Here is a 27511-nt window from a genome sequence, read left to right on the forward strand (position 1 = left end):
GGGGGAAAGGAAAACGAGAAAAAAGTGAAAATTGCTAGCAACAGCTTTTCACACCACGCTAGAGGGGGATAAGGATTGAGAATTCGGGGTACCAACAAGAAGAGACCCCCCCCCGTAGTTTCCCAATCAGAGAACAGCTGGTGCGCGTGCGCAGTTGGGCGTCACCGACGAAAGCGCGTTCCCTGCGAGTCACCTCGGAAGCGCATGCTCGTGGCGCGTGCATGAGCCTCACGGGCCAACGTGCGCGCGCCCCGCGTCCGAGGCGGTTGGTAACCGGGAGTTGGTGAAGCGCTGTTCGAGGTGACTTGGGGGAAAGCACGCGTCAAAGGATGGTTCCGGGAGCCCTTCTAACGGCGGAAAGGCCCTGACGACCGCCGCGGGCGTGTCTGGGAGCCAGCTGCGCCGGGGCTGCAGGAGGCCTCGTGCGTCAGGGCGGCGGGGCTGGGCCTGCGAGTTGGGGGAGGGGACGGGGTGGAGCCAGAGCGCGGGGGACCTGCGCCGGCGGTCCTGCCCTCCCCCCGCCCCCACGCCGCCGGAGCTTTCGCAGGTGGGGACCCGGACCGAATCTCCCCCTTTGACTGTGGCCCGGAAAAGGCTGGGGTGTCATCAAGAAATCGTTAAGTTGGGTAACAGTCAGAATACCAATTAAATGTTCCTCTCATTTGCTGCCGGCTGCAAATTTCGTTACCTTAAAACATCAGATCTGCGATTACAGCTCTGGTGTTCCCGGGTTGGAAAAACTAGCCCTACCACCTGCGAGAGGTCCAGCTCCTGCTGCTCTCTCACCTATGAAGAAGGGAGGAGAGCTTTAGTGGCACCGTAATCTTAATGTTTTATACCTGACAGGAAAACGTAAAATCAAGTTCAGACAGCCCCAGACCATCACTATTGTTGTGAAGGTAGGGTGCAGCCATCTGTAAATACCAAGAGATTGTTAATACAGGGACCTTCTGAAAACTTTTTATTAATGTGTGAACAAGATTTAAAAATCAAATGATACAGAAAAGTTGATAATGAAAAGGAAATTCCTGCCTTACCCTTTTCCATTCCCAGTCTCTTTCCTCTGAGGCAACATTTAACCAACAATAATAATGAATAATAATCTCTTAATGCCCATTTCTTCTTGATACACAGTTTGGTTTTTTAAATTTCCTGTGTCTTAACACTTCATGATGAGTTTTTACTAAAAATCATGGTTATTGTGTAATGTATAAATATTATGAAACTAGCTTGGACATTTTTTTCATGAATTTCTAGCTGAATTTAATTCAGACATCTGTTTTTGGTGAAGTGATTAGAATTTTGAACACTGTCTTACGGGTCAACTTCAATTGTGATTATGATTTCACTTTAGGGCTGGGATTTAGAAAGGAGCAGTGAAAATTATGAAATTGTGAATGCTGCTTTGAATATTAAATCCATTGTACCAAACATGAGCTGTGTGATCTGCCTAGAGATCAAAGCTGTAATTTGTTTTGTTTTGTTTTTTTGCAGTGTGGTTTAATAGATTTAACTTACCTCAAATGGTATTTCTCTGTAATGCTTGAGAGAAATGGATAATGCTATGTAATTCTGAGCCTTTGATAGTGTGTGTGTGTGTTTTTTTTCCTCCCATAGGCAGTTATTTCCGGTGAGAGAAGGAAACCAGTGCCTGGCGTTCTTACCAGCTTTCTACCTGCCATGATCAAGTGCTTGTCAGTTGAAGTACAAGCCAGATTGCGTTCTGGTTTGGCTATATGCTCCTTAGGCCAATGTGTTGAGGAGCTTGCCCTCAACAGTCTTGATGCTGAAGCAAAATGTGTGGCTGTCAGGGTGAATATGGAAACCTTCCAAGTTCAAGTGATAGACAATGGACTCGGGATGGGGAGTGATGATATAGACAAGGTGGGATATCGTTATTTCACTAGTAAATGCAACTCTGTACAGGACTTGGAGAATCCCAGGTTTTATGGTTTCCGAGGGGAGGCCTTGGCAAGTATAGCTGACATGGCCAGTGCTGTGGAAATTTCATCCAAGAAAAACAGGACAGGGAAAACTTTTGTGAAACTGTTTCAGAATGGAAAAGCCCTGAAAGCTTGTGAAGCTGACTTGACTAGACCAAGTGCTGGGACAACAGTAACAGTGTATAACCTATTTTATCAGTTACCTGTAAGAAGGAAATGCATGGATCCTAGACTGGAGTTTGAGAAGGTTAGGCAGAGAATAGAAGCTCTCTCACTCATGCACCCTTCCATTTCTTTCTCCTTGAGAAATGATGTTTCTGGTTCCATGGTTCTTCAGCTCCCCAAAACCAAAGATGTATGTTCCCGGTTTTGTCAAATTTATGGACTGGCTAAGTCCCAAAAATTAAGAGACATAAAATTTAAATATAAGGAGTTTGAGCTTAGTGGCTATATCAGCTCTGAAGCACATTATAATAAGAATATGCAATTTTTGTTTGTGAACAAAAGACTAATTTTAAGGACAAAGCTGCATAAATTCATTGACTTTTTACTGAGGAAAGAAAGTATTATATGCAAACCAAAGAATGGCTCTGCCGCTAGACAGATGAATTCAAGTCCTCGACATCGGTCTAACCCAGAACTCCACGGGATATATGTAGTCAATATGCAGTGCCGGTTCTGTGAATACGATGTGTGCATGGAGCCAGCAAAGACGCTGATTGAATTTCAGAACTGGGATACTGTTCTGGTTTGCGTTCAGGAAGGAGTGAAAATGTTTTTAAAGAAAGAAAAATTATTTGTGGAATTATCAGGTGAGGACATTAAAGAATTTAGTGAAGATAATGATTTTAGTTTATTTAGTGCTACTCTTCAGAAGCATGTGTCCTCTGATGAGAAGGGTGACCAGGTCAGTTTCCAAAAAGCATGTAATAGTATTTTGGATTCCTATGAAATGTTTAATTTTCAGTCAAAAGCTGTGAAAAGAAAAGCTACTATAGAAAACAGAGGAAACACACGGAATTCTAGAGATTCAGAAGGTATCAGAAAAAAAAATGATTCATTTTTGTATGCTTGTGAATCAGATGGCCCAGGCCATAGTACAGTGACGGAGTCATCTTTACAAGTCAAAGCTAGCTCTTGCTCAGAATCAAGGATCTTAGAACAACAGACAGCTGAAGTATCAGAATCAGGAGAAAACGAAAAACACAAAAAACTTTGCTTAGAACTTAACTGTTTAGAAAACCCCTGTGGAACAAGTTCAGAAATGTTGGCAAGCCCTTTTCAGACATCATACCACTTTGAGAAGAGTGGAGATGATCTAGAAACACAGGATGCAAGTACTGTTGTTAATGGGATGGCTGCCAGTATCCTGAAAAATAACGGAACTCAGAATCAACTAGAGAGATTTAAAGATGCTACCGAAATGGGATGCCAACCTCTGCCTCTTGGGACAACATTATTGAGAGTACATGGTGCTCAGAGAGAGGAAGAGAAAAGAAAAAAACAACCTAGTAATTGTGGAAGAATAAACATTTTTAGTTATGGACAAGTTAAATTATGTTCCACTGGCTTTATAACTCATGTGGTACAAAATGAGCAAACTAAATCAACTGAAAGAGAACATTTACTTGAAAACTGTATTCAACCTGGTCCCTCAAGTGCCAAAGAAACATTTATAAATAGAGCACGCCATTCAGCTGAGACTCCAAACATCAAAGTTAGAACCAGCACTTTAAGTAAAGAATTTGCTCAACTGTCTAACAAAACATTGTGTGGAACAAATATACATTTTGGACTAGAGAACAAACCTGAAGCAACTTATAAAAATGTTTCTATTTCTCAGGAAAGTAGTAAAAAATCACGCATAGGTTGCTTATTACCTGACACATCCTCTTCTTCCCCTTGGTGTACACATGTTTCAAATGGTAGTAAGAAAATAGATGAATTGATTGGTTCCTCCAAACCCATAACCCATAAGAAGCTATGCTTAAGTTCACAACTAGGATCTTTAGAGAAGTTTAAGAGGCAATATGGGAAGGTTAAAAATCCTCTGAACATAGAAGTGGAAGAAAATAATAATTTTGAAATCTCTACCGGTCTCAGTCCTCAAGTTGAACCTGACATTCCGTGGACAGACCAGAATCACTTAGACAACTCAGACATTTGTAAAGTCACTACTATGAAACATGATGACTCAAATAATAGTTGTCAACCAGTAAGTCATATCCTTTACTCAAAGACGTTTCCGTTCGCCAGTGAAGAAGATTGTTTGGAACAACAGATGCCTTGCTTAAGAGAAAGTCCTGTAACTCTAAAGGAGTTATCTCATTTTAACATAAAACCTTTGGGTGTCAAGCAGTCTCCTAAATCTTTAGCCTCTAAATTATCCAGAATGAAAGGTTCGGAAAGAGAGACTCAGGCAATGGAAATGATGAGTCATTCTGATGAACTTCCACTATCAGATTCCAAGAGGAAAGACCGTGACTTGTGCAGTGGGTTAACCCTGGATTCTTGTAAGTTATTTCAAAATGAGTATGAAATAACAGAGAGTGGCATCATTCCAGTGTTGGACTCTGTCACCCAGGATAATTCCTTCAATAAAGATAGTGAAACGTACTCTAACAACAATACAACAGGGAACTCTGTGATACCAGAAACTCCTTTGGTGTCACCCTGTAATCATTCTAAAGTCGTCAGTAAAGATTCAGATGTTCTTGTAGCTTCGGAACCACAGATAGGAAGTCCTGACTCTCCCAGTAGAATGTCAGTGAGTCATGTAGAAGATTCCACCTCCGACCAAAACGGAACATGTTTTCAGAGTGAAGAATCTACAGCAAGAACTTGCTCTGTAGATGAAGCGTCAAGCACATGTCCTTCGGATTGGCAGCAGCATTTTGATGTGGCCCTGGGAAGAATGGTTTACATCAACAAAATCACTGGACTCAGCACCTTCACTGCTCCTACTGAGGACGTTCAGGCTGCTTGTACTAAAGACCTGACGACGATAGCTGTGGATGTCATGCATGAGAATGGTAAGCGTGTAGTACTCACAGGCATGAAATGCTTTTGAAGGTAGAAATCATGGCCAAGGCACGAGATAATCATTGCCCAAAGAGATTATCTCAGCTGATGGAACATTTTGAAGTTTAATTATAAAATGTGTTTTATGGTATATGAAGGTTCCCTAGGTCCAATACTATTTATATCTAGAAATACAATGAAAGACATAATAGAATGGACGTGTATATGTGTGTGTCTATGGCTGTGTGGACGTATAGGAGGATGAGACCGGTTTTAATGAAAATGATACTATTAATAGTTGAGAAGATCCACAGTGCTTCCCCACCCCACTTTCTTCTCTCTCCCAAACATACAACTCCTAGAAATTTGTCTGCAAAGATACCTGCGATGCCAGTGTGGTATTTTTCTGGAAGGTGTTCTCTGCAACTCCCAGGTAAAGGGCCAGAATGATCCTGTAATCATCCTAGGTTTCCCAGATAATCTATGGCTCAGTACAGTACTTTATGTTTATGAACTTTTTTGTGTTTTTAGAAAAGAGGACTTGACCATAATTTTTTGGGGATATAGGTAAAGTATGTACCTTCCTAACTATACATTTCAAATATAGCTTATTATAATATACAGTGCTAACCCATTCGATCTGTTTATGCTATAAGTAGCTGTTATTCAGGAAGACAACGTAGCTTTTAAATCGTACCACAAGGCTTCATCAAAGCGTACGTTGGGGCTCTTGAGTTCTCAGGTCCCAGTCAACATTAAAAGTGACATGGTTTTGGCAGTGTGTTGAGAGCCAGATGTTGGGAGAGGGTAAAGCTGATTTCCATCTGGCTATAATCTTGGTTTTGCATCAGGAGGATAAACATTAAATGTGCATCCATATTAAAAGTCTTGAATGTTGCAAAAGAATGTAAATTGTATGAATGTAATTGCAAATTAACTTGTAATTCTCCCTAGGATGAATATCTCTAGCAGGAGGCTCTGATTTATGCGAGGTTAAATAAGACCTTTATTTTTCAATGGTTTCCAGTTTTTTCCTTGTGAAAAACTAATTACTGTAGTAACTTACAAAGTATTAGGAAGGAGAAAACCCTTGTCTTTCAGTACTGCTCCTGCGACTCTCAGGTTGCTCCTGAAGACGAACGTGTTTTTCAGTCTATGTCACTTAATGTCTGATTTATACTGAATGCTTATCAGAGGGAAGCCTAATGCACTGGCACCTCATCTTCCTGAAATGCAACTGCTTCTAAAACGGTGACAAAAAAGAACTTGATTACATTAAACTGAGGTGGTTGTTGCTAAAACAAAGGGGGAATCTCAGCCTCCATATGCAACATAAACATCTGCTCCTGTTAAATCAACCTAGATGTTTAAAACACTTCAACCTCCTTCTCCTTCTGGATTAGCAAGTCTTGTCGTGAACTTTGAAGGGTCACGTGAACTCAGTTTCATAAGGAAGAATAAAGTATGTGGGGTATAGAAACAAGTTCCGTGGACAGATGGCACATAGAATGTCACCTGTCTGGAAAGGGCATTGGAACACTGCTGAGCCGTACAGGAAAACGTTACCTAAGATGAAGTGTCAAGAGGTAAATTACGTTGTACTGAAGAGATGATCTATAAAGGTAATTTTAAGGAGTTGTGTCAAGTCTCCAAGCCGTGGCGGTTTCTTTCTCTAAAATGCCGTTACTTTTTTAAAAATTTTTAAATTTTTAAATTTTTTTTTAAAGATTTTATTTATTTATTTGACAGAGAGAGAGACAGCCAGCGAGAGAGGGAACACGAGCAGGGAATGTGGGAGAGGAAGAAGCAGGCTCCCAGCGGAGGAGCCTGATGTGGGGCTCGATCCCATAACGCCGGGATCACACCCTGAGCCGAAGGCAGACGCTTAACTGCTGTGCCACCCAGGCGCCCCTAAAATGCCTTTAACTCTGTCCTTTCTGCAATGGTGACACAACCTTATTTCACCGTACCCTTTAATTTTATCATTGTGAACGAATCTTTCCAGTTCTTGCCCAACAGATTTATCTTTTTGAAATAATAGTTTCTTCATGTTTTGCCCCTATTCAAAAACTGTCAAATTCAGGCATTACTTCTAAAACTCAAAATCATCCTTCAGAGAGGAGGGTAGAATTTGGGCCGGATCTTATTGGACTTTGGAGTTTATATTGAGAACTTTTAATTCTTTTATGTATTCATGTATTCATTCGTTTATTGACTGTTCGTACTGTGCTAGGTTGCGGATTCACTGACGTGGCTTTCAGGAGTTCACAGTCTATTAGGGAAGACAGCTACCTAAACATAATGTGGTGAGATAAGTGTTATAATGGAAACCTATTTTGGGTAAAAGAGACATATAAATTGGGGACTTATGAAGTTTGCACCAAGTAGTGAAGGATAACAATAATGTACCACTGTATATCTAATACTGGCTATCTCAACCATGACACTGTGGACATTTTGGACTAGATAATTCTCTATTGTAGGTTTGTCCCATACATTGTAGGATATTAGCCTCTATCTGCTAGATGCCGGTAGCACCCCTCACCCAAGTGTGGTGACCAAATGTTGCCAAATGCCCCACATACAAAATTGTGCCCATTGAGTGATGTATTTTCGGGGCTCATTCTGTCTGGTATAGATGGATAATGGACTAACTATTAGTGTAGGTTTCTAAGTTAGCAGCATAACTTCATTAAAGAGCTGCGACTCTCAATCTTGTGTTTAGTAGTCTGCTTTATTTCTTGATTGGTTTGTGGAGAAAGATTTTCTTATGTAACCTGATTTTTTAATAATTTATATTTTGAGTTCTAATGGGTAGGTTTTCTTTTTTACATTTAGGATCTCAGTACAGGTGTCATCCTTTTAGAAGCGACCTCATTCTTCCTTTCCTTCCAAGACCCCGGGAAGAAAGGACTATGATGAGACAGAAGAACAGAGGTAGGGGCAAAAACAGAGATTGCTCGGACGGCTAGACGTACTGTACCACCTAACTCAAAATTTTTTTTTAAAAGCAGGGTTGTATTATTAAGCTTGATCAGTGCCAGCTGTGCCTTGCTGGAACCAGGAATTCCCCATGGTCCTGTTTAACAGCAGAACGAAGTCACTCAGTGCGTGTATTTAGATCAGAAATTACTTTTCCAGACTTGAAGTCAATACTGGGTGATTATGCACAGTCTGTGGTGTCTTGTGATTGAGACAATACCTCTTATTTTTAAAGATTGGAGTTGCACTCCATGTTATAGTAGTTTTATGTAAGCAAAATTCTTATTTTCAAAAAAGCTACAGACATTATGTTTGTTTCTACAAATAGGTAAGGTATATTTCTTATCTAAAGGAAGTGAGGCTACTAACTTAAACTGGTTTCTTCTCCAGTTGTGTTCTGAAATATCTCTTGAAAATAGTTTGGAGAAAAAGCTATAATGCCAGAAGATACAGTCATCAACTCTAGTTTAAAAAGCAACAGATCAAAACAATTTAGAGATCCAGCAGACACTGAACATTTGTAGAATATTGGAACAATATGTCTGATCTTTGGTCTTGAGGCCGTACCACACCAAATACGAGATGCATTCACTTTTTCTGCCCGAGGCTCTTGATGCCAACTGTACCTGTCTCCTTTTGCCTTAGATACTATGGATGATACTGCTGGTAGAGAGTCACTTCAGTCTTTGTTCTCAGAATGGGAAAATCCAGTATTTGCCCGTTATCCGGAGGTGGGTCTACAACAATTTTTCTTTGCTTGTTATTTTAAAAATTGAATTTCATTTAAGTTGGAAATGGGCATGAATGACTCTACCAATTTTTAATTACAAATGGATAGTGGGCATGTTTCCAAATAATTTACTTGGAAATACTATTTAATGTAGAGAGGAGGAATCAGAATTCCTAGCATTTTGGGAGCCCACACATTTCGGAGTAGACATGTGTAATGTGTAATCTGTGTGAATAGTGGGTATGTTTGCTGCTCTTAGAAAACCTGACTTGCGGCTTTGGCAGAGTATTTAGGGGAGTGATAATTAAAAAAACACAAAACTTGAGAAGTCATATAAAGTAGTGAGTCTTCTCCTGGCAGAACAGTTCATCATGGGATGGGAGTTTATGTTCTCTCCTCAGCGGGTTATCACAGGATGTACTCCGTGTGTTGTAGAGAAGGTATAGAATAAATAAACGTTTGATTACTGATTTTTCAGTTAAGATGTGTTTAAGGACTTGATTGTGGTGCATAAACAAATTGTTATTCTGAATCAGTATTGGTTTTTGTTAGTAACTTTGTTTATAACCTAAAATTATTATTGAAGACTAATAATTCACAGAGCCTTTTGAATTTTTGTAAGTTCCCTGAATTCAGCCCACCTCTAATAGGTTCTATGAAAATGAATGTTTTAAAGCATTTTGAGACCTTTGGTAAAACAGTTCTGCAGATATAAAGAATTAAAATTTAAATGATGTTTATGCTGGGTCTTTCTAGGTTGCTGTTGATGTAAGCAGTGGCCAGGCCAAAAGCCTGGTGGTTAAAATTCACAATGTCTTGTATCCTTATCGTTTCACCAAAGAAATGATTCATTCGATGCAGGTAAACAATTGACTTTGAAATCTCATAAAAATATATATGAGGCCTAAGCTGGACTAACTCTTGTGAAATTGGATTTATTTGATGATCTAGACCACCCTGGTCAAGGCACATGTGTTTTTTAAAATCTTACTGGAACTTTTATTATCAGAAGAAAAAGCAAAGGACTACTTTTAATTACAAAAAAGAAATGTCTTTAGTAGTGCGAGCAGGTTTGGAGGGATGAATTACAGATTGAGGCTCACAGTTTCAAGGATTATATATTGACTTTATATTTTGACAATAATTAACAAATCAAGTAAATACTGTAGGGACATTGTCCTTAAACGTACAACAGTGCCCCTTTGTAAATGACCTTCTATTGTGTGAGGCTACAAATGACATGGCTTAGGAGACTCCAGATTGAGGAGCTGTTAGCAGAAGGGACCCCTTGTCTCATCTGCTTTGCTAGTTTGCCCTCTCCCTGCACCCTTCAGGCTGTCTTCATCTCCTTATTTCAGTATGGAAACAGATTAGGACATTAGACAGATATAGGTAAACTTCTAACCTGGCATTGACCTGGTGCCCCAGAGCAAAGCAAGCTCTTGATCCAGAATTAGGAGTGGGGCAGGGAAGTACGGGGAGAACCTTATCTGTACCTGGACAGAAAGGAGCCTCCAAGGGGGTAAAGCCCTTGGTGGCTTTTAACTTACTGCTTTAAGGGACTAGCTCCTCCGAAATGATTTTCCTTGCTTTTGCATAAATTTTCAAAAATTTATTTCAGCCCCATTTGTTAGCAATCTCTGGTCCTGTTAATAATTCTCTGGTCATATTACCTATTAATAAGAGTCATTCTATTGGGAACATTTCAGGTCTACTCTAAAGTTTTGTTAGCATGTCCCTTTTAGAATCCTTAGCCTGTAGTCTCCTTCCTTTATGTGTTCTGATCATTCTACTTGCCCATTTTTTAATCCTTCCTAATGATTCCCTCAGGTTCATCAGCACCTTATCATAGTCTTAGATATGAATGTTGTAATGCAAATGACTCTTAATTAAGTATACTTTTATCTCTTTATATGCAGTTAAGACTTTGTTCATTTTTATTTAGTGTTGTACCACTTATTTTAATGTATGGCAGGTTCTCCAGCAAGTGGATAACAAGTTTATTGCCTGTTTAATGAGCACCAAGACTGAAGAGAATGGTGAGGCAGGTAAGATTGGAGTTTAGGGGGTGCCTGGGTGGCTCAGTCAGTTGAGCAGCTGCCTTTTGCTTGGGTCGTGATCCTGGGGTCCTGGGGTCAAGCCCTGCATCGGGCTCTCTGCTCAGCAGGGGCGTCTGCTTCTCTATCTCCCTCTGCCCCTGCTCCTGTACTCTCTCTCTCTCAAATAAATAAAATCTTAAAAAAATAATAAAGTTTGGAGTTTAGCTCTGATAATGAGTAGCTGGTCTTCTGATAGCCTCCTTTTAAGGTATTTTTTATATACAATACAGTTGCAATGATTTAGACAGATTAAAACCAATTGGAAAAACCAATCTAAATTAATATTATGAACGAACAGTTTTAAAGTACATTAGTTTTATATACGTATACCGAGACATACATATATAAGATACATTTTAAGCTATTAATAGTAGTTACCTTGGGAGTGACAATGAGAGGGGGCAAAGGGACCCCTTGTCTCATCTGCTTTGCTAGTTTGCCCTCTCCCTGCACCCTTCAGGCTGTCTTCATCTCCTTATTTCAGTATGGAAACAGATTAGGACGTTACTCTCTCAAATATTTTATAATATTCGACTTTTTAATAAAGTTTTCATGTATTTCTTTTATAATCATAGAAAGTTTAGTGAATTATGCGAGGTTTATCAAGAGTTACATACAATATCTTGGTGACCTACTGTAATAAAACAATAGTTTGTAAACAATAACATTAACTCATTCAACAAATATTGATTGAGTGCCTATTGCATGAAAGGGACTGTACTAGGTCCTAGAGCTACAATGGTGGGGAAAAATACACATGTAAGAGAAACAGATAAGTACATAAATATTAAAATTTTAATTCTAGCTAAGGTATGGAAGAGAGAAACAAGACACTGTGTTTTTTTAAAAAATATTTTATTTATTTATTTGCAAGAGAGCAAGAGAGAGAAAGCACGAGGGGTGGAGGGTCAGAGGGAGAAGCAGACTCCCCGCTGAGCAGGGATTCCCAATGCGGGACTCGATCTCAGGACCCTGGGATCATGACCTGAGCCGAAGGCAGACACCCAACCGACTGAGCCACCCAGGCGCCCCAAGAAACAAGATGCTGTAAGAAACCGTACTGAGAGATTTGATTCAGTCAGGGAAGCCTGGGAAGGTTGTCTTGGTAAAGTGAGGTCTGAAGTATGAGTGTGAGCTAACTAGGTAAAGAAGGGAGGGAAGGGTATTCTAGGCTGAGGAATGACAAATGACATATATGTAACTTCCTCTCCTCTAGTGAGAGGAAGCAGGACAAGGGCAGCTGGAGTGAGAGCGTGGAGATGCGGCCAGAGAAGGGGGTCGCAGCCAAATCTTAAGTGCGGGTTACAAGCTTTGTATTTGTCTCAACACCTATTGGAAAGCTTTTGCAGTATGGAGAATGGGTTGGGGGTGGGGTGGAGTCCCAGTAACTGCAGAGAGACTGTAGGAGGATATTGCAATACCTAAAAATGATAGTTGGCAAAGACCAGGGGAGACTAGAGAGAAGTGAGTGCGTTCGAAAGATACATAGGAGATAAAGTCAGCAAGGTTCGGTGACGCATTGGGTGTGAGAGGGAAGTCAAACCTCCACAACTGCATGGATGACGTTGCAGGACCAAGAGATCCCAAGGAGAGACTCAGAAATCTGTGACATGGAAGAGAGGGACTGAAGGAGGGTGGGGGTGAAAGAAGGCTTGGTTTTGTTTTTTTCTTTTTAAACTGGAAGACTCTAGAGCATTTATGAGGAATGCTTGATAGTGTAGGTGGCTGAGAGCCCTGAGCAGCAGTGGAGGGCTTGGGTCCAGACAGGTAGACCTGCAGCGGAGTGCTTTGGAAGTTCGAAAACAGTTCATCTCTTTGTATTTCAAAGTACTCCCTTTTACCTTGCTTACATTGTAGATTTATTTAGTAAATGTCATAATAGGTCAAAGGCAAACTAAGAGTTCTGTTAGAATTGTCATAAATATGAGTGAAAGTCAAATTCTAGTAGTTTTACTGTTTGGGGGAAAATGAATAGATTTTTTCTAAGGTTTTGATTACCTGGAATTCTTTGTTGTTTAAAGATATTTATTTATTTATGAGAGAGAGAGCGAGCAAGCGGGCACAAGCTGGGGGAGGGGCAGAGGGAATCCCAAGCCCAATCGCAGGCAGACTCCATACGCACTGAGCACGGAGCCGTGGCAGGGCTCCATCCCATAACTCTGAGCTCATGACTTGAGCTAAAATCGTGAGTTGGATGCTTAACCAACTGAGCCACCCAGACGCCCCTCTTTGTTGTTTAATACCATGGCACCTGAGATGTGTAGCCACAAAATCTGAGATGTTCAGAGAAGCAAAAGGGGCCTATTTAAATTTCTCTTGAGTTTCTGTATTATCATTGGATTATAGTTGACCCTTGAACAACACAGAGTTGCCCCAAACCCCCACACAACCAAAATCCATGTATAACTTCTGATTCCCCCCAAACTTAACTAGTAATAGCCTACTGTTGACCAAAGCCTTACCAATGACATAAACACCTATTTTGTATGTTATATATGTTATATGCTGTAGTCTTACAATAAAGTAAGCTATAGAAATTGTTACTAACAAAATTGTAAAGAAGAGAAAATACATTTACAGTACTGTATTTATCGAAAAAAATCTGCATATGTAGACCCGTGCAGTTCAAACCCATGTTGTTCAATGGTCAACTTTAGTTAGATACCACCAAAGAGTACTCTTAGATAAATACTTTTTTAAAAATCAAAATGTACCTGTTTTTACTGTCACTCATGAATACTAAAAGCAACTTATTCCTGTAATTGACTTATTTTAATATTTGCATCTATTTTTGTAATCGACAAATACATTGTTTTAAATTATAGTGAAATTAATGCCGTATACTCATAAATTGGCATTTTGTATTGCATATTTCCACCTATGATAAAATATAGTTGTTCAGTTATGATACCCCAAAGAGTAAGTATTCATTCATTTACTCTGTAAATATTAGTTGAGTGTCTGTTATGTGCCTGGTACTGTTATATATCCTGGGACTATAACAGATAAAATTCCTTGCCCTTATGAAACTGCCTTCTGTTGTATTAGGATATCAAAAATATAGCTTCTGACATGATTAAATTACCTTCATCTATTCTGCTTCATTCAAGGAATAGAAAATGTTGTGAACCCTATGTAGACTATAAATCATTCTGCCACCATCAGGTACAGAATTAAGTTCCTAGGGTCCCTGACTCTTGGTAATTTACACCAACTCCAGTTTTAAGTTTGAGGTTACTCCCTCACTATTTTTATTTATTCCATTGTTTTGCCCGATACAAGATGTTCCCTATTCATCACAACCAGCTGCAACTCCTCCTATCCTCAAAGGAATTTAAAATTCAACAGTTTGGGGCCTATTCCGGTGGTTGAACATGCTGTCAGAAAAAATATTTCCTTTTTTCCCTTAAGTCTTAAGCTCTCATGCCATGAATTTGATGGTGTCATAGAAACATTAATTCTTAAGTAGAAATGGGGAAAACAGGAATTACCTATTTTGATTAAATTCAAGAGAACTTTTATTTCAGTATAACCAATAGCAATAAACCTCAACCCTTTGGCCCAAAGTAATAACATTACAAGATAAAAAGCTGTATTAATGTAATTGAGAGTCAGCCCTCCTGTCAGTGAGAAGGGGATTTCCCTGTAGGTTTGGCTTTTTGGGTCAGGACATTCTGCCTTCTCTCTTGCACTTGAGAGTCACAAGCCTTGCTACTCAAAAGCATGGTCTGTAAATAGCATCACTTGGGAGTCTGTTAGAATTGTAGAATCTCAGAGCGTCTGGGTGGCTCAGTCAGTTAAGTGGTTAAGCGTCTGCCTTTGGCTCAGGTCATGATCCCATGCTCCTGGGCTCCCTCCTCAGGGGGGAGTCTGCTTCTCCCTCTCCCCCCAGCTCAGGATCTTTCTTTCTCTGTCAAATAAATAAATAAAATCTTTAAAAAAACTTATAGAATCTTGTGTCTCATCTCTAATCTACTGAATCAGAATCTGCATTTTAATAAGATCCGCAGGTCATTTGTACGCCCATCACAGTTTAAGAAGCCTGAGTCTACAGCAGGGCAAACTATGGCTGAGGGCCAAATCCAACCATCACCTGCTTTTGTGCACCCAAGGAGATAAAATGGTTTTTACATTTTTAAGTGGTTGAAAAAAGCAAAAGAATAATATTTCTTGACACATTAAAATGATATGAAATTAATATTTCAGTATCCATAAATAAAGTCTTAGTGGAACACAGCTACAGTGTTAACATACTGTCTATGGCTGCTTCAGTTTAAAAGGAATAGTTGAGTAGTTGTGACAGAAACCATATGTCATAAAAAACCAAAAATATTTACTACCTGGCCCTTCACAGAAAAAATTTGCTGACCTCTGATCTAAAGTGTACTAGGTCTGGTGGCCACCTTTTTAATATGTAAATGGTTTGTGAGAGAAGTTTAAATTGGGCAGAAGAAGCCTGTTTTTTAAAAAAATGCTAATTACACTTAAATTTAAAATGCATAATTATTATATAACGTAAATCAACAAATTGAATTTATATGTTTGGTTATAATGTTTCTTAAAGCAAATTACATCTGTCATTTATTAAAAGTGTACTCTCTGGGGAAAAAATGTGTACCAGAATTACTTTTTTTGTGGGGTCCAGAGTAGCTTGCTGATTATGATAATGTGTTTAAGGTCCTTCGTTGTATCAATTTGAATTAATAAAGCAAGACCAGTATTTGAACGTTAGGAATATAGGGCTTTAACCTTGTTTTATAAATGAAATACCATGAACGAAAGAGTTTTTCATCAGGGATAAATTTGTTGTCCTTTTCCCCATAATTTCAAATTTTTAAGAAATGAAAGATACAGTTGTTACTACTAAGTGTGTATGTCTCCCTTATGCTTATGCTGTTAAATGGTTTGAATTAACCTTTTTTTTCCCCCTCCACACAACATGATTATTTTAATCTGGATCCGAGAATTTGAAACCCCAGTAATCCTTTTGCTAATCTTCTAGGTGGGAACCTGCTGGTCTTGGTGGATCAGCACGCTGCCCATGAGCGTGTCCGTTTAGAGCAGCTGATTACTGGTAAGGATCTAGAAAAAATTGAGACTCCCCTGCAGAACTTGAACTTATATACTGAAGGAGTCTTTCTAACTGTGACTGTTGTGAGCAAAGATGAATTGTATGTTTAAAAAATTAAGCTGAAGTCTTCTGGTTTGGCTTCTTTTATAACTGAAAGAACATGGTGATTGACTTTACTGATTCAAACTTGGTGGTCTTACGTGGTCAAAGATGTATTTGCCAGACATTTTATCACTGACCTTAAGGGTTGGGTACCTAAGAATTAGGCTACTTTATCGTGACATCCAGCATAAAGATATGCTCCTCTGTATGCCCATATGATCTTGGTATATGTATCTTCTTCACAGTTCATGAGGCAGAGACTACCACGAGCTCAGAAGACCCAATATATTGTTTTTATTAAAAAATTTGTTTTAAATAGGTGGTATAATCAAATAAGTTCAAGTCTGAAAAGTATGAAAGGTGATATAATAAAGTCTCCTTTTTACCCTTGTTCCTCATCCCACCTAGTTTCCCTCCCCAGAGACAACCAGTATCACTAACTTGTTATATGTTTCTCCAGAGTCAATACGTGCTTCTTAATCCTTGCTACCCTCTTTTCTCATCGTGAGGTAGTATGTTCTCCAAATAGTAAAATCCCAGGAAAACCTTTACTCCTGTGGTCAAGTAACGGAAAACCGGTGTCGAAGAGTTAGGGGAGGACCTAGGGAGATAGTTCATGGACTAGAATGGCAATGGTATTACTTCCATGTTTGCTTTTCCTTATGAGATGAAGACCTAATTGTTGGGAAAGATACGGTAAAATTAGTGTTAGGAAAACTTGCTGTAGGCTCGGGACCATTTGAGAACAGTACTGACCAACTGTCTTCAGAGACTGGGAAACCCTTCTGAACGAGTGGGGAAATCTTCTTGAGCCATAGGATTTTATAGTAAACCAATGTTATTTCCTCAGTAATCAACATTATTTCCCCCACCCCCTGTTATTAAAACCACATTTATTGATTATCTGCGGGAACACCGCATTGTTCATTTCAATGTAAGACTTAGGTCTTACATTTCTTATTTTGGAAAATACTGGTGAAATGAATAAATGGACGGAATATTTACTAGTTTGACTTTAATAATGGAAATACAGAGCCTAAAACTGAACATTGAACATCGCTAAGCATGATAATAATTAACATGGCTGTACCTTACCATGCCTTATTTTTATCTGATTCTAGAAGACTTCAGTTCCTACTCTTAACCCAGTCATCTTTTTTCCAATAGATTCCTATGAGAAGCAACAGCCACAGGGCTCTGGTCGGAAGAAATTACTGTCTTCCATCGTAAGTCCTCCACTAGAGATAAGAGTGACAGAGGAACAAAGGAGACTCTTACGGTTAGTACCACCATGAGGATGTGATACTTATAGTATAAGCTCTCACAGTAATTCTGTGTGGTGTAACAATTGTTCCTTTTTTCAAATGAGGCACCTGAGACCAAAGGGAGGTTACATGACTTGTTCAAGGTTGTAACAACTCTTGAGTGGTGGAGCAGGCTTTCAGATGCAGGTCTTCTGACTCCAAATGCTCTTCTTTCCACTATATCACAGCTGTTGAGTATAGGATAGAGTTTCCTTGATAATTTTTTCCAGCAGTTGGCTTAGAATACTCTTACCATTTCTTGGAAAAGTCCGTGTTTATGCTGTGCTGTTTCTGAAAGCAAAGTTACTGCAGTAATTGCTTCCATTCTGCTTTGCCTTGGTGCATTCTAGATTCTTAGTTTTCATTACCATAATCATACTGGGAAGAAAGTAAAACACTGGGCCGCAAGGAAGGGGTAAATCATATGGTGAGTCACAAGATAGGATGTTTTCCCACTTTTGAGCAGCACAACTTATTGGAAATAAAAAAGAATTGTCTCTGAATTTATGTCAGGTTTGGGAATATGCTACTGCCAATAAATCTTCTTCCCTGGGGCATAATTTATAATAGAGGCAGATCCATTTATTTACGTCCCGTTAATCAGGACTTCTCAGTTCCTAGGGCTGTTAATTACCTCCCTGCTTTAATGCTGATTCAAAACATTCTCAGCCCTTTTATTTGTGCCAAACTCCTTGAAGTGCCAGCAATGAGGAGAAGTTAGGAATTCCTCAGTGAAGAATAAAAACTTAGAACAAGACTTAGAAACAAATTGATTCTCTCAATGGAAAAGAGAAAAAAAAAAAAAGAAAGTTGCTATAACTCAAAAAGGAAATTTGATAATAAAATCCTAAACAAATGACCATAAGTATGAGAAAAACAGTACAACTTTTAAAACTTGTGGCTGCTTTTGAGAAACTATCCGGTGTTTGGAACTGGTACTGAAATGCAAAAGAAGTAAGACTTTTGTAATTGAGGTTATCTCTTTAGGTGTTACCACAAAAATCTGGAAGACCTGGGCCTTGAAATTATATTTCCAGACACTAGTGATTCTCTGGTCCTTGTAGGAAAAGTACCACTCTGTTTTGTAGAAAGAGAAGCCAATGAGCTTCGAAGAGGAAGATCTCCTGTGACCAAGAGTATCGTGGAGGTAAGACAGAGCTTCAGATGTTGAGGAAATTGCTGAGTGAAGGTAACCTATTTTCTTTAGAAATTCTCTATATTCATCTTTTATCCAACAAGCACCTATGAGATACCTGCTGTGTTATGTGCCAGGTGCTAGAGATTCAGAAATGAATCAGCTCAAGGTGAAGAAGTAGGACATTTAAGTAATTAATTATAAATACAATGAAATTTGGCCAGTAGAGGTATGTTCAAAAGTGCTATGGAAATGCAGAATGATTACCATGCCCAGGGGGATGGAGGTCAAGGAAACTATCACAGAAAAACTATTGTTTTTCCTTAGAAAAAATCTTGTAGAACAGTAGGAGCCTGCCAAGCACAGAAGAGAGGAGAAGGGCATTCTAGACAGAACAACCAATATCAGAAACGTGGAGTGGATCCTGTGTTTAGAGAACTACCAGTATGTATGACTTGAATGAAGATACATATGTAGTGGTGGACTAGATGAGGCCAGATAGGTCATCAAGGCCAAGCCATAAAGGGATCTAGCATACTCTGCTAAGTAGTTTGCAGTTCATCCTCCACATATATGTTTTGGTAAAGGTCTGGAAAGCTGCTGCTGGGATGTGGCATTGGAGGTGTTGAAGAGAACCGTTACTTCTTACTTTACTTGTGTGTTTCACTTTATATATATATATATATGTATATATATACATATATATATGCGCTCCACGCCCAGTGTGGAGCCCACTGTGGGGCTTGAACTCACAACCCTGAGATTCAAGATGAGAGCTGAGATCAAGAGTCAGATGCTTAACCGACTGAGCCACCCAGGTGCCCCACACTTTATTTTTAACAACAGACCATTTATTTTGTCTTTGTTGCCTTTTCTTTCCTCCTTTCTGGTTTTCTATTAGAGTTTTCTTTATTTCTCCTTTTTTTCCTCTGCTAGTTTAGAAGTTACATATTCCATTGTATTCCTTTAGATTAGCCTTGAATTTCAGTCTTAAACTTCCAAGTAATTTGTTTCTCTGTTCTCTCTAAACTGTATAAAAACCTTACAACCCTTTATCTTCCATCACTCGCCTCCCATCTTCTATGCTGTTGCTCAGTATTTTAACTCCACCTGGTTTTTAATCTCTTTAGCAGTCATTAAGTTTATAGTCAATGTTTATTTTTTTTAATTTAAAATCAATTAATTAACATATCGTGTTTTATTAGTTTCAGAGGCAGAGTTCAGTGATTCGTCAGTCTTATATAATACCCAGTGCTCATTACATCACGTGCCTCCTTAATGGCCATCACCCAGTTACTCTATCCCCTGACCCCCCTCCCCTCCAGCAACCCTCAGTTTGTTTCCTGTGATTAAGAGTCTCTTATGATTTGTCTCTCTCTCTGATTTCATCTTGTTTTATTTTTCCCTCCCTTCCCCTATGCCCCTCTGTTTTGTTTCTTAAGTTCCACATATGAGTGAAATCATATAATAATTGTTTTTCTCTGATTGACTTATTTTGCTTAGCATAATACTATCCTTTAATTCCATCTGCATCGTTGCCAAGGGCAAGATTTCTTTTTTTGATGGCTGAGTATGTTCCATTGTATATATGAACCACATCTTCTTTATCCATTCATCTGTCGATGGACATCTGGGCTCTTTCCATAGTTTGGCTATTGTGGACTTTGCTGCTATAAACGTTGGGGTGCAGGTGCCTCTTCAGATCACTACATTTATATCTTTGGGGTAAATATCTAGTAGTTCAATGGTTGGGTCTCAGGGTAGCTCTATTTTTAACTTTTTGAGGAACCTCCATACTGTTTTCCAGAGTGGCTGCTCCAGCTTGGGAAGTTGGCATTCCCACCAGCAGTGTAAGAGGGCTCCCCTTTCTCTGCATCCTCGCCAACCTCTGTTGTTTCCTGAGTTGTTAATTCTAGCCATTCTGACTGGTGTGAGGTGGTATCTTATTGTGGTTTTGATTTGTATTTCCCTGATGCTGAAGGATTTTGAGCATTTTTTCCAAGTGTCTTTCGGCCACTTGTGTGTCTTGTTTGGAGAAATGTCTGTTCATGTCTTCTGCCCATTTCCTGATTGGTTATTTGTTCTCTGGGTGTTGAGTTTGATAAGTTCCTTATAGATTTTGTATACAAGCCCTTTATCTGATAAGACATTTGCAAAGATCTTCTCCTATCCTGTCGGTTGTCTTTTGGTTTTGTCGTCTGTCCTTTGCTGTGCAAAAGCTTTTTATCTTGATGAAGTCCCAGTAGTTCATTTTTGCCTTTGTTTCCCTTGTCTTTGGAGACGTGTCTAGCAAGAAGTTGCTGTGACTGAGGTCAGAGAGGTTGCTGCCTGTGTTCTCTAGGATTTTGATGGATTCTTGTCTCACATTTAGGTCTTTCATCCATTTTGAGTCTATTTTTGTGTATGGTGTAAGAAAATGGTCCTGTTTCATTCTTCTGTGTGTGGCTAGCCATTGTTTATTTAGATAAACAAAATCTTTTAAAAGTTCTTTTACTAAGAGTCCATAAATGATAAACTGTCTTTGAAAATGTCTGTATTTTGCCTTCATACTTGCATGATTGTCTAGCTAAAAACAGAATTCCACATTGTCAGTCATCCCTCAGCGTTTGAGAACATTCCATTACTTTGACATTCTGTATGCCATTGGAGTCCATTGTCAACACAATTATCATTACTTTGTAGGTAATCTCATTTTCTCTCTGGTGGCTTTTAAGATTTTCTCTTTGCCTTTGGTGTTATGCAATTTCCCTATGATATATCTTGTTTCCATTTCCTTCTGGAGATTCATCATGCTTCTTCCATTTGGAAAATGTACAGTTATTATCACTTCAAGCACTGCTTCTTCCACCATTCTCTCATTTCCTAGAAATCCTGTCAGATGTCTACTGGACCTTACCTTTTAACTTCTCTGTCCTATTTCCCATTGTCTTACCTCTTTGTGATACATTCCGGGAAATTCCCTCATTTATCTTCTAGTGAACTAAATTATCTCTTCACCTACTGTTTAATCAGATATTTATCTTATCCACTGAGTTTTCTATTTCAGTGACTGTGTTTTTTTGCTTCCAGAATTATGATTAGATTCTTTCTGAAATCTCTCTGTTCTTTTTTCATAGTGTCCTGTTTAATTCATTGTGGCTTCTCTCTTTCTGTTTGGAGCACAGGCAAATCCACATGAACTCATTCTACTGTTTTTCCATAAATCTGAATTACTTTAGTCCTATCCAAAAATAAAAAAATTAGAAGATCGATTTGGTAGATAAACTGTGTGATAGATTGATACAGGAAAGGTTTGCGCCAGGGACAGCAGTTGAGAGGCTTTTGCACTGGTTCAAACAGGAGAGGATGAGGGCCTAAGTCAACAGCATTGGGAATGGAGAGGAGGGATATATTTGAAACATAAGTTGGGAGGTAGAATCCAGAGGCCCTGAGCAATAGAAAGTATAAAAGGGATAAAGGAGAAAAGGTAAGATAGGATTCTGAAGGTTCTAGCTTGGATGACTGGAAGGATGGTTCTGCCATTGCCAGAAGGAAGTAGAGGAGAAGGGGTACACCTGCCTGGGGAGTTAGATTCTGAGCCTGGTTTAGACGCATTGAATGTGCCTTCAAGTGGGGATGTCTAGTGGATAGGCAGACTTACAGATCTAGTGCTTGGGAAAGAAGCCTGAGCTCTATGTACCTATCTGGGAGTTAACAGTGTATATATTTTGATAATATCAGAAGCTGGAGAAGGGCCTAGAGGAAGTGAGAGTGTCTAGGGAGAATATGAAGAATAAAAAGAGAGGAGAGCAAAGAGTGGAGTTGATGGATGCACCAGCATTGTGCATATGTTTTGGCAAGGTCTGGAAAGCTACTGCTGAAAAGAAGAAACTGGAAAGGATGATTGAAAATGTTTGGTCAGAGAGAGAGGAAGAAAATCAGGAAAAGTAATATCGCTAAAGCCAGTGGAAGTTTTAAGCAAGAAGGAAATGGTCAACAATAGCCATAAAGCTTGAAAAGTTGGATTTGGCAATCATGAGACTAGTGGTGCCATGGCGGGATCTGTTCCTGGTAGCGGAAGTGCAGAAGACAGATTGCAGTGGGTCCAGGAGGGAGTGGAGGGAGAGGAGGTGGAGCTATGTAGACTGCTCTTTCAAGATCTTTGGCTGCATTCAGAAGAAGAGAGAGAGGGTGAGAGCTAGAGGGTTAGGGGTGGTCTGAAGTGTGGGGCAGGACACAGGGTTGAAGAAAGATTTTTGATTGTTTTCAGATGGGAGAGACTTAAGCATGTCTGTAGGCTAAGGGTGAGGAGACGTTCGAGAGGAAGAGGCAGGTAATAGTGCCAGCTTTTGGATTACCATGAGTTTAGCCCTTCCAAAATTGCCCTTTGATCAGACAACCTTTGCTTTGCTTTCAGCAGGGCTCTTTTTCCCAGCACAGCCTTGTACTCCAAGGCTCCTCCTCCAAATTGTCTTGAATCCAAAAGATAGGATCTGTTAGAATCTTTTATTGTAATTCAATCCCTAAGTATTTAACCAGAAAATTATAATAAAAACTTTTCCCAAAGTGACTTCAAAGACTACTGGTAAGGAGTTTACTTCAAATTGAAATAAAACTTATGGCTTCAGAAAATCTTGTCTATGTTAAGTCACACTGATCAGGAAAGATTTTGTTGATTCTGGAAGAAGCTAGACCAGTTTTGGTGTCTTTTTTTTTTTTTTTAAAGATTTTATGTATTTATTCGACAGATAGAGACAGCCAGCGAGAGAGGGAACACAAGCAGGGGGAGTGGGAGAGGAAGAAGCAGGCTCATAGCTGAAGAGCCTGATGTGGGGCTCGATCCCATAACGCTGGGATCACGCCCTGAGCCGAAGGCAGACGCTTAACTGCTGTGCCACCCAGGTGCCCCAGTTTTGGTGTCTTAAAAAGGAGGTAGCTACTTGGATTCACAGTTGAAAGCTCATGAATATTTTCTATAAAGTTCTGTCCTCTAGCCTGATGAACGAGCCTTTTTAATGTTATTTAAATTATCTAGCGTTAATTGAACCCTTGAAATGTGAAATGAACAGAGAATACGATCTATCTCCCCCTTCACTGGGCTTAAAAAACGGTATTTCACAAGTCCCATATGAATAAGCACAAAAGAGAATGGCAAAGAGGTTAGGTTTGATCGCTGTCTACATGGAGCTCTGTTAGTGGGTCAGGTATTATGAGGCATCTTTCGGTGTACGTTTGTTTGGAAAAGTACATGGCTTTTGAAAAATACATGGTATCTACCCCCTAGCTCTTGGTAACTGTGCTCATTGATGAGCATGGTGGACTAGAGTGTGTATGAGGAAAGGGGGAGAATTTTCTGAGTCTGGTTTAAAAAAAAGATCTACCATGTTGTACTCTTAGGAAGGTGATTTATACATTACCAGTTCTGGGAGTAAAAAAATCTTGTGTTTTCTTATGAAGAAGTTATTAAATGTGCCTTATCTCAAAACAGTTTTTTATCTCCAGAGGTTAAACAGATTGGTAGCATGAAAAATAGCGTCTGCTTTAAATTTCTTTGAAGTCCTTTTGTAAATATTAACATCTGCAGGGATAACTATGGAAAAGGTTACCCGAGGGGACAGAGATAGGCTAGTGAGGAGAAACTTCTGAAAAAATGCCTCAGAAAATAAGTGTTTTGACCTGAAGGGAATTGCCCCCCTCCCCCAAAAGGCCTGTGGGAACTGAAGTGACTGCTTGTGTCTCTGATCTGTCTAAGCGAGTGTCAGACTCGGTGCCCGGTTGTGTTGATAATCGTTATGTATTTATTCCGTTTGTGTGTAATATTGCACTTGTTCTGGCCAAGATCATAAATACAAACAGCCTCTCAGTGAGAAGCCTCCCTGATATTTAGACTCAGTTGAATCATCAAGGCTGCTCTCAGCAGTTACATAACCTCATGAGTTATGAGCTATCTCTGGAGGAGGTTTCAGTAGCTAAATATATTCGCTGTTCAGTAGGAGTTCTGTTAAATTGTCTTGGTATTTTCATACTCACAGTGCCTCACAACAAATAAATTATTTGCCCCTAAATGCTATATCACTGGAACGCTCTTCTGTAGGAGGTGTATTTTTAAACTATAAAAGGATATAAAAGGACAATTATAACAGTAGAGTAATGTCTGTTTTCCTTTCTGCTTTGTAGGAATTTATTCGAGAACAAGTGGAGGTAAGCCTGTCTCTGATTTTACAGAGGCACCACACACAAAAGGCTCTGTTGTCCCATTTCCTTTTCCCATTAATGAAGAATGTGTTTATGCATTAGCTACTCCAGACCACAGGAGCCATCCAAGGGACTTTGCCACTGACTGTCCAGAAGGTATTGGCATCCCAGGCCTGCCACGGTAAGACTCAACACACCAGCTATCGAGTGCTTCTATATGCTAAGCACTGGCAGGGGTATAAAAGTTATGAAAGACGTAGAATGCACACTTCTCCACTTCTTGGAGGGTATAATTTGGATCAAGAAACTGAATACACTAAAAGTGAACACTAAAAAACTGCTTTTACAAAGAAAAATACCAACACATACGTTTGACCATAATTCTTTTTTTTTTTTTTAAAGATTTTATTTATTTATTTGGCAGAGATAGAGACAGCCAGCGAGAAAAGGAACACAAGCAGGGGGAGTGGGAGAGGTAGAAGCAGGCTCACAGCGGAGGAGCCTGATGTGGGGCTCGATCCCATAACGCCGGGATCACGCCCTGAGCCGAAGGCAGACGCTTAACCGCTGTGCCACCCAGGCGCCCCCGTTTGACCATAATTCTGACCGACATATATGAGTGGAGGAGTAACTCATGGAGGAGATGCATTTTGAGTCAAGCTTTGAATGAGCTGAGGGACATGGATTCATAGGATAGAAGGGAAAGTTTACCACACGAGGTAGAAATAACCTGTGCACAGACTCTAAGGCAGAAACAAATTAGTTATATGAGGAGCAGCAAAGGGTACCAAGGATACCAAGAAATTAGGCTGGTATGAAAGATCAGAAGCCTACAACAAAAATTTATAATTATTGTATAATTATTTGTTTAATGTTAGTCTCTCACCTATTAGACCCATTAGATCATAAGCCCGTAAGTGCAGAGACCATCTGTCTTATTCACTGCCTGGCATAGCACCTGCTACAAAGTATATACTTACAAGTATTTGTTGACCGAGAGAATTAATATATGCATAAAGGCAGGTTCTGACCACATGAAAATTTAGATCAGGAAGATTATTCTGGAAATAGAAAAAGGCAAATAAAATGGACATTGTAGGGGATAATCAGAGATCTTGGTGATGGATTGGCTAAAAGACGACCTCAATTTCACAACCTGTAAGAAGTAGGAAAATATTGCCCTTGCCTCTTGAGAAAAACTCAGAAGGCAAAATCCTAATAAGTTAAGGAATGCCTCCTATAGGGATTAGAAAGACAATGATTCCATAAGGAAAAGCTGAGAGACAGGTTGGTCCTGAAGCCTTAGTTTCATCCATGGTCGGTAAGTGCCAATTTCAAGCAGCATTAAAGTCACATGAAGAAGTCTAAGAAACCTTTTACTTTTGCCAGATATTTGGCTCTGGCCCAGGGTCAGGATTGGTTTCCCACTATACACACCATAACCTTCTTGTTTCTGTCTTTCGTTCAGGGGCCATTAAGTTTAATGATGGGCTGAGCCCAGAGGAGAGCTGTCGCCTTATTGAGGCCTTGTCGTGGTGCCAGCTGCCGTTCCAGTGTGCTCATGGGAGACCTTCGATGCTGCCGTTGGCTGACATAGACCACTTGGAACAGGAAAAACAGGTACAGCAATGACCGACAGGAGAGGACAGAGCAAAGTTTATCTTCTCTTGTCCAGCTCCTAGTAGCCAAATGTAATCCACTTTAATCCTTTCCAGAATACGAGAGTTTTACAAAGTATGCGTTGAAAGTTTATTTATATAAAATCTCACCATTTCATCTTCTATCTCAAATTCAACACGGAGCTTAGGCTGCACTGTCAGAGCACACACATGATGCCTTTGTATTTTATAAGCTTAACGCATGTACAGACTGACGTATCCTGAACATCTGTTGCCTCCTGGCTCGCGGTCTGGTAAGAGTAGAAGTTCTCTGTGGGGCTCCACAAAGTGGGTAGAAACACAGCAAGTCCACTGCTAGCAAATACAGTCTAAACAGCCATTTGCTTGATGGTACCTCCTGGAAATGGTAGCTGTCTCTAAGGATCTCTAGAGTTATGATTTGGGGATCATCAGGCAGGAAACTGAGCTTAGGAGATTTTCACATTATGGTTTGGCCTTGATTACTCAGCAGCCCAGAAACAATGATGTGGATAATACAATAAAGGCCCAGAGTGGTTTAAATTAAAGAACGTTTTCTGTTCTTGTTATAATCTTAAATGAAACAGAACATGAGAACATAATAGGAATGTCCATGTTGCTGCTTTCCAAAAGTCTTTTCTTCTGCTTGCCTCTCCTTGTAAGGGCTAGAAAGTCTTTCCTTGCATTTTGTTTTCTGATGCATCCAGTAGACTTTACTCCATTAAAAACTTACTGTTTCACATGACAATGAAAAAAGGTTTTGTCCTCAATCCTGAAGGGATGAGAATCTAGACCTACAGTTTACAGTCCCACTTATCCTAAGGAAATCTTATTGGAATAGCCGTAGTTAGGAAATTTTTATATGCTTCTTGGCTTTTCATGCTGCATATGGGAGTTATTCTCTTTCTTTCCACAGATTAAACCCAATCTGGCTAAACTTCGCAAAATGGCCCAAGCCTGGCATCTCTTTGGAAAAGCAGAAAGATGTGACACAAGGCAAAGCCTAGAGGCATCCATGCCTCCTTGTGAGCCGCCATGAGAACAGAATTACTGACCTGTAAGGAAGCAAAGGGACACTGACTCTGTGCCTCTGAGCAGAGAGCGTGCGCTGCAGGTCCTAGCAGAGTCCTGAGTTGGCCGGTGCCTCCAGGCAACGTGACTGGTCAGTCCTGAGCAGATGATCCCTCCAAGCTAAAGCCAGTTTGTTCATCTGCATCCTGGGACACTCAAGTTTGCCCTATAATATCTACTTTTTATAACTTATTTAGAGATAAAATTTAATGATTAATTGGTTTATTTGTGGGGTTTTTTTT

The 27511-nt window shown here is 39.7% G+C and overlaps 1 protein-coding gene across 3 annotated transcripts; it reads left to right on the plus strand.

Moving 5' to 3' along the window:
* Positions 1-147: 147 nt before the first annotated feature.
* MLH3 (mutL homolog 3) lies at positions 148-27491 on the plus strand. 3 transcript variants are annotated; one of them, XM_008699625.2, is made up of 13 exons: positions 333-547; positions 1618-4975; positions 7803-7901; positions 8592-8677; positions 9433-9537; positions 10652-10724; positions 15778-15849; positions 17116-17227; positions 18240-18399; positions 24544-24567; positions 24664-24742; positions 26030-26181; positions 27115-27491. In XM_008699625.2, exons 2-13 carry the CDS (start codon positions 1681-1683, stop codon positions 27235-27237), a joined length of 4380 nt encoding a protein of 1459 aa, XP_008697847.2. In that variant the 5' UTR covers positions 333-547; positions 1618-1680; the 3' UTR covers positions 27238-27491. The 3 variants fall into 3 exon arrangements, 2 of the variants coding, with proteins under 2 accessions (XP_008697847.2, XP_040497576.1); XR_005837663.1 differs by lacking the exons at positions 26030-26181; positions 27115-27491 and having other exon boundaries at positions 148-547; positions 18341-18399; positions 24664-24735; XM_040641642.1 differs by lacking the exons at positions 333-547; positions 7803-7901; positions 8592-8677; positions 9433-9537; positions 10652-10724.
* Positions 27492-27511: the final 20 nt, after the last annotated feature.

The sequence above is a fragment of the Ursus maritimus genome, unplaced genomic scaffold (assembly GCF_017311325.1).
Source record: "Ursus maritimus isolate PB19 unplaced genomic scaffold, ASM1731132v1 scaffold_25, whole genome shotgun sequence".
NCBI lineage: Eukaryota > Metazoa > Chordata > Mammalia > Carnivora > Ursidae > Ursus > Ursus maritimus.

What these genes read in the sequence shown, in the direction of transcription:
- MLH3 (XM_008699625.2), top strand. Translation starts at nt 1,681, where the DNA reads ATGATCAAGTGCTTGTCAGTTGAAGTACAAGCCAGATTGCGTTCTGGT. An exon ending in GGATGTCATGCATGAGAATG is followed by an intron (nt 4,976 to 7,802) that starts GTAAGCGTGTAG and finishes TTTTACATTTAG; the next exon opens with GATCTCAGTACAGGTGTCAT. An exon ending in TGAAGAGAATGGTGAGGCAG is followed by an intron (nt 10,725 to 15,777) that starts GTAAGATTGGAG and finishes CTAATCTTCTAG; the next exon opens with GTGGGAACCTGCTGGTCTTG.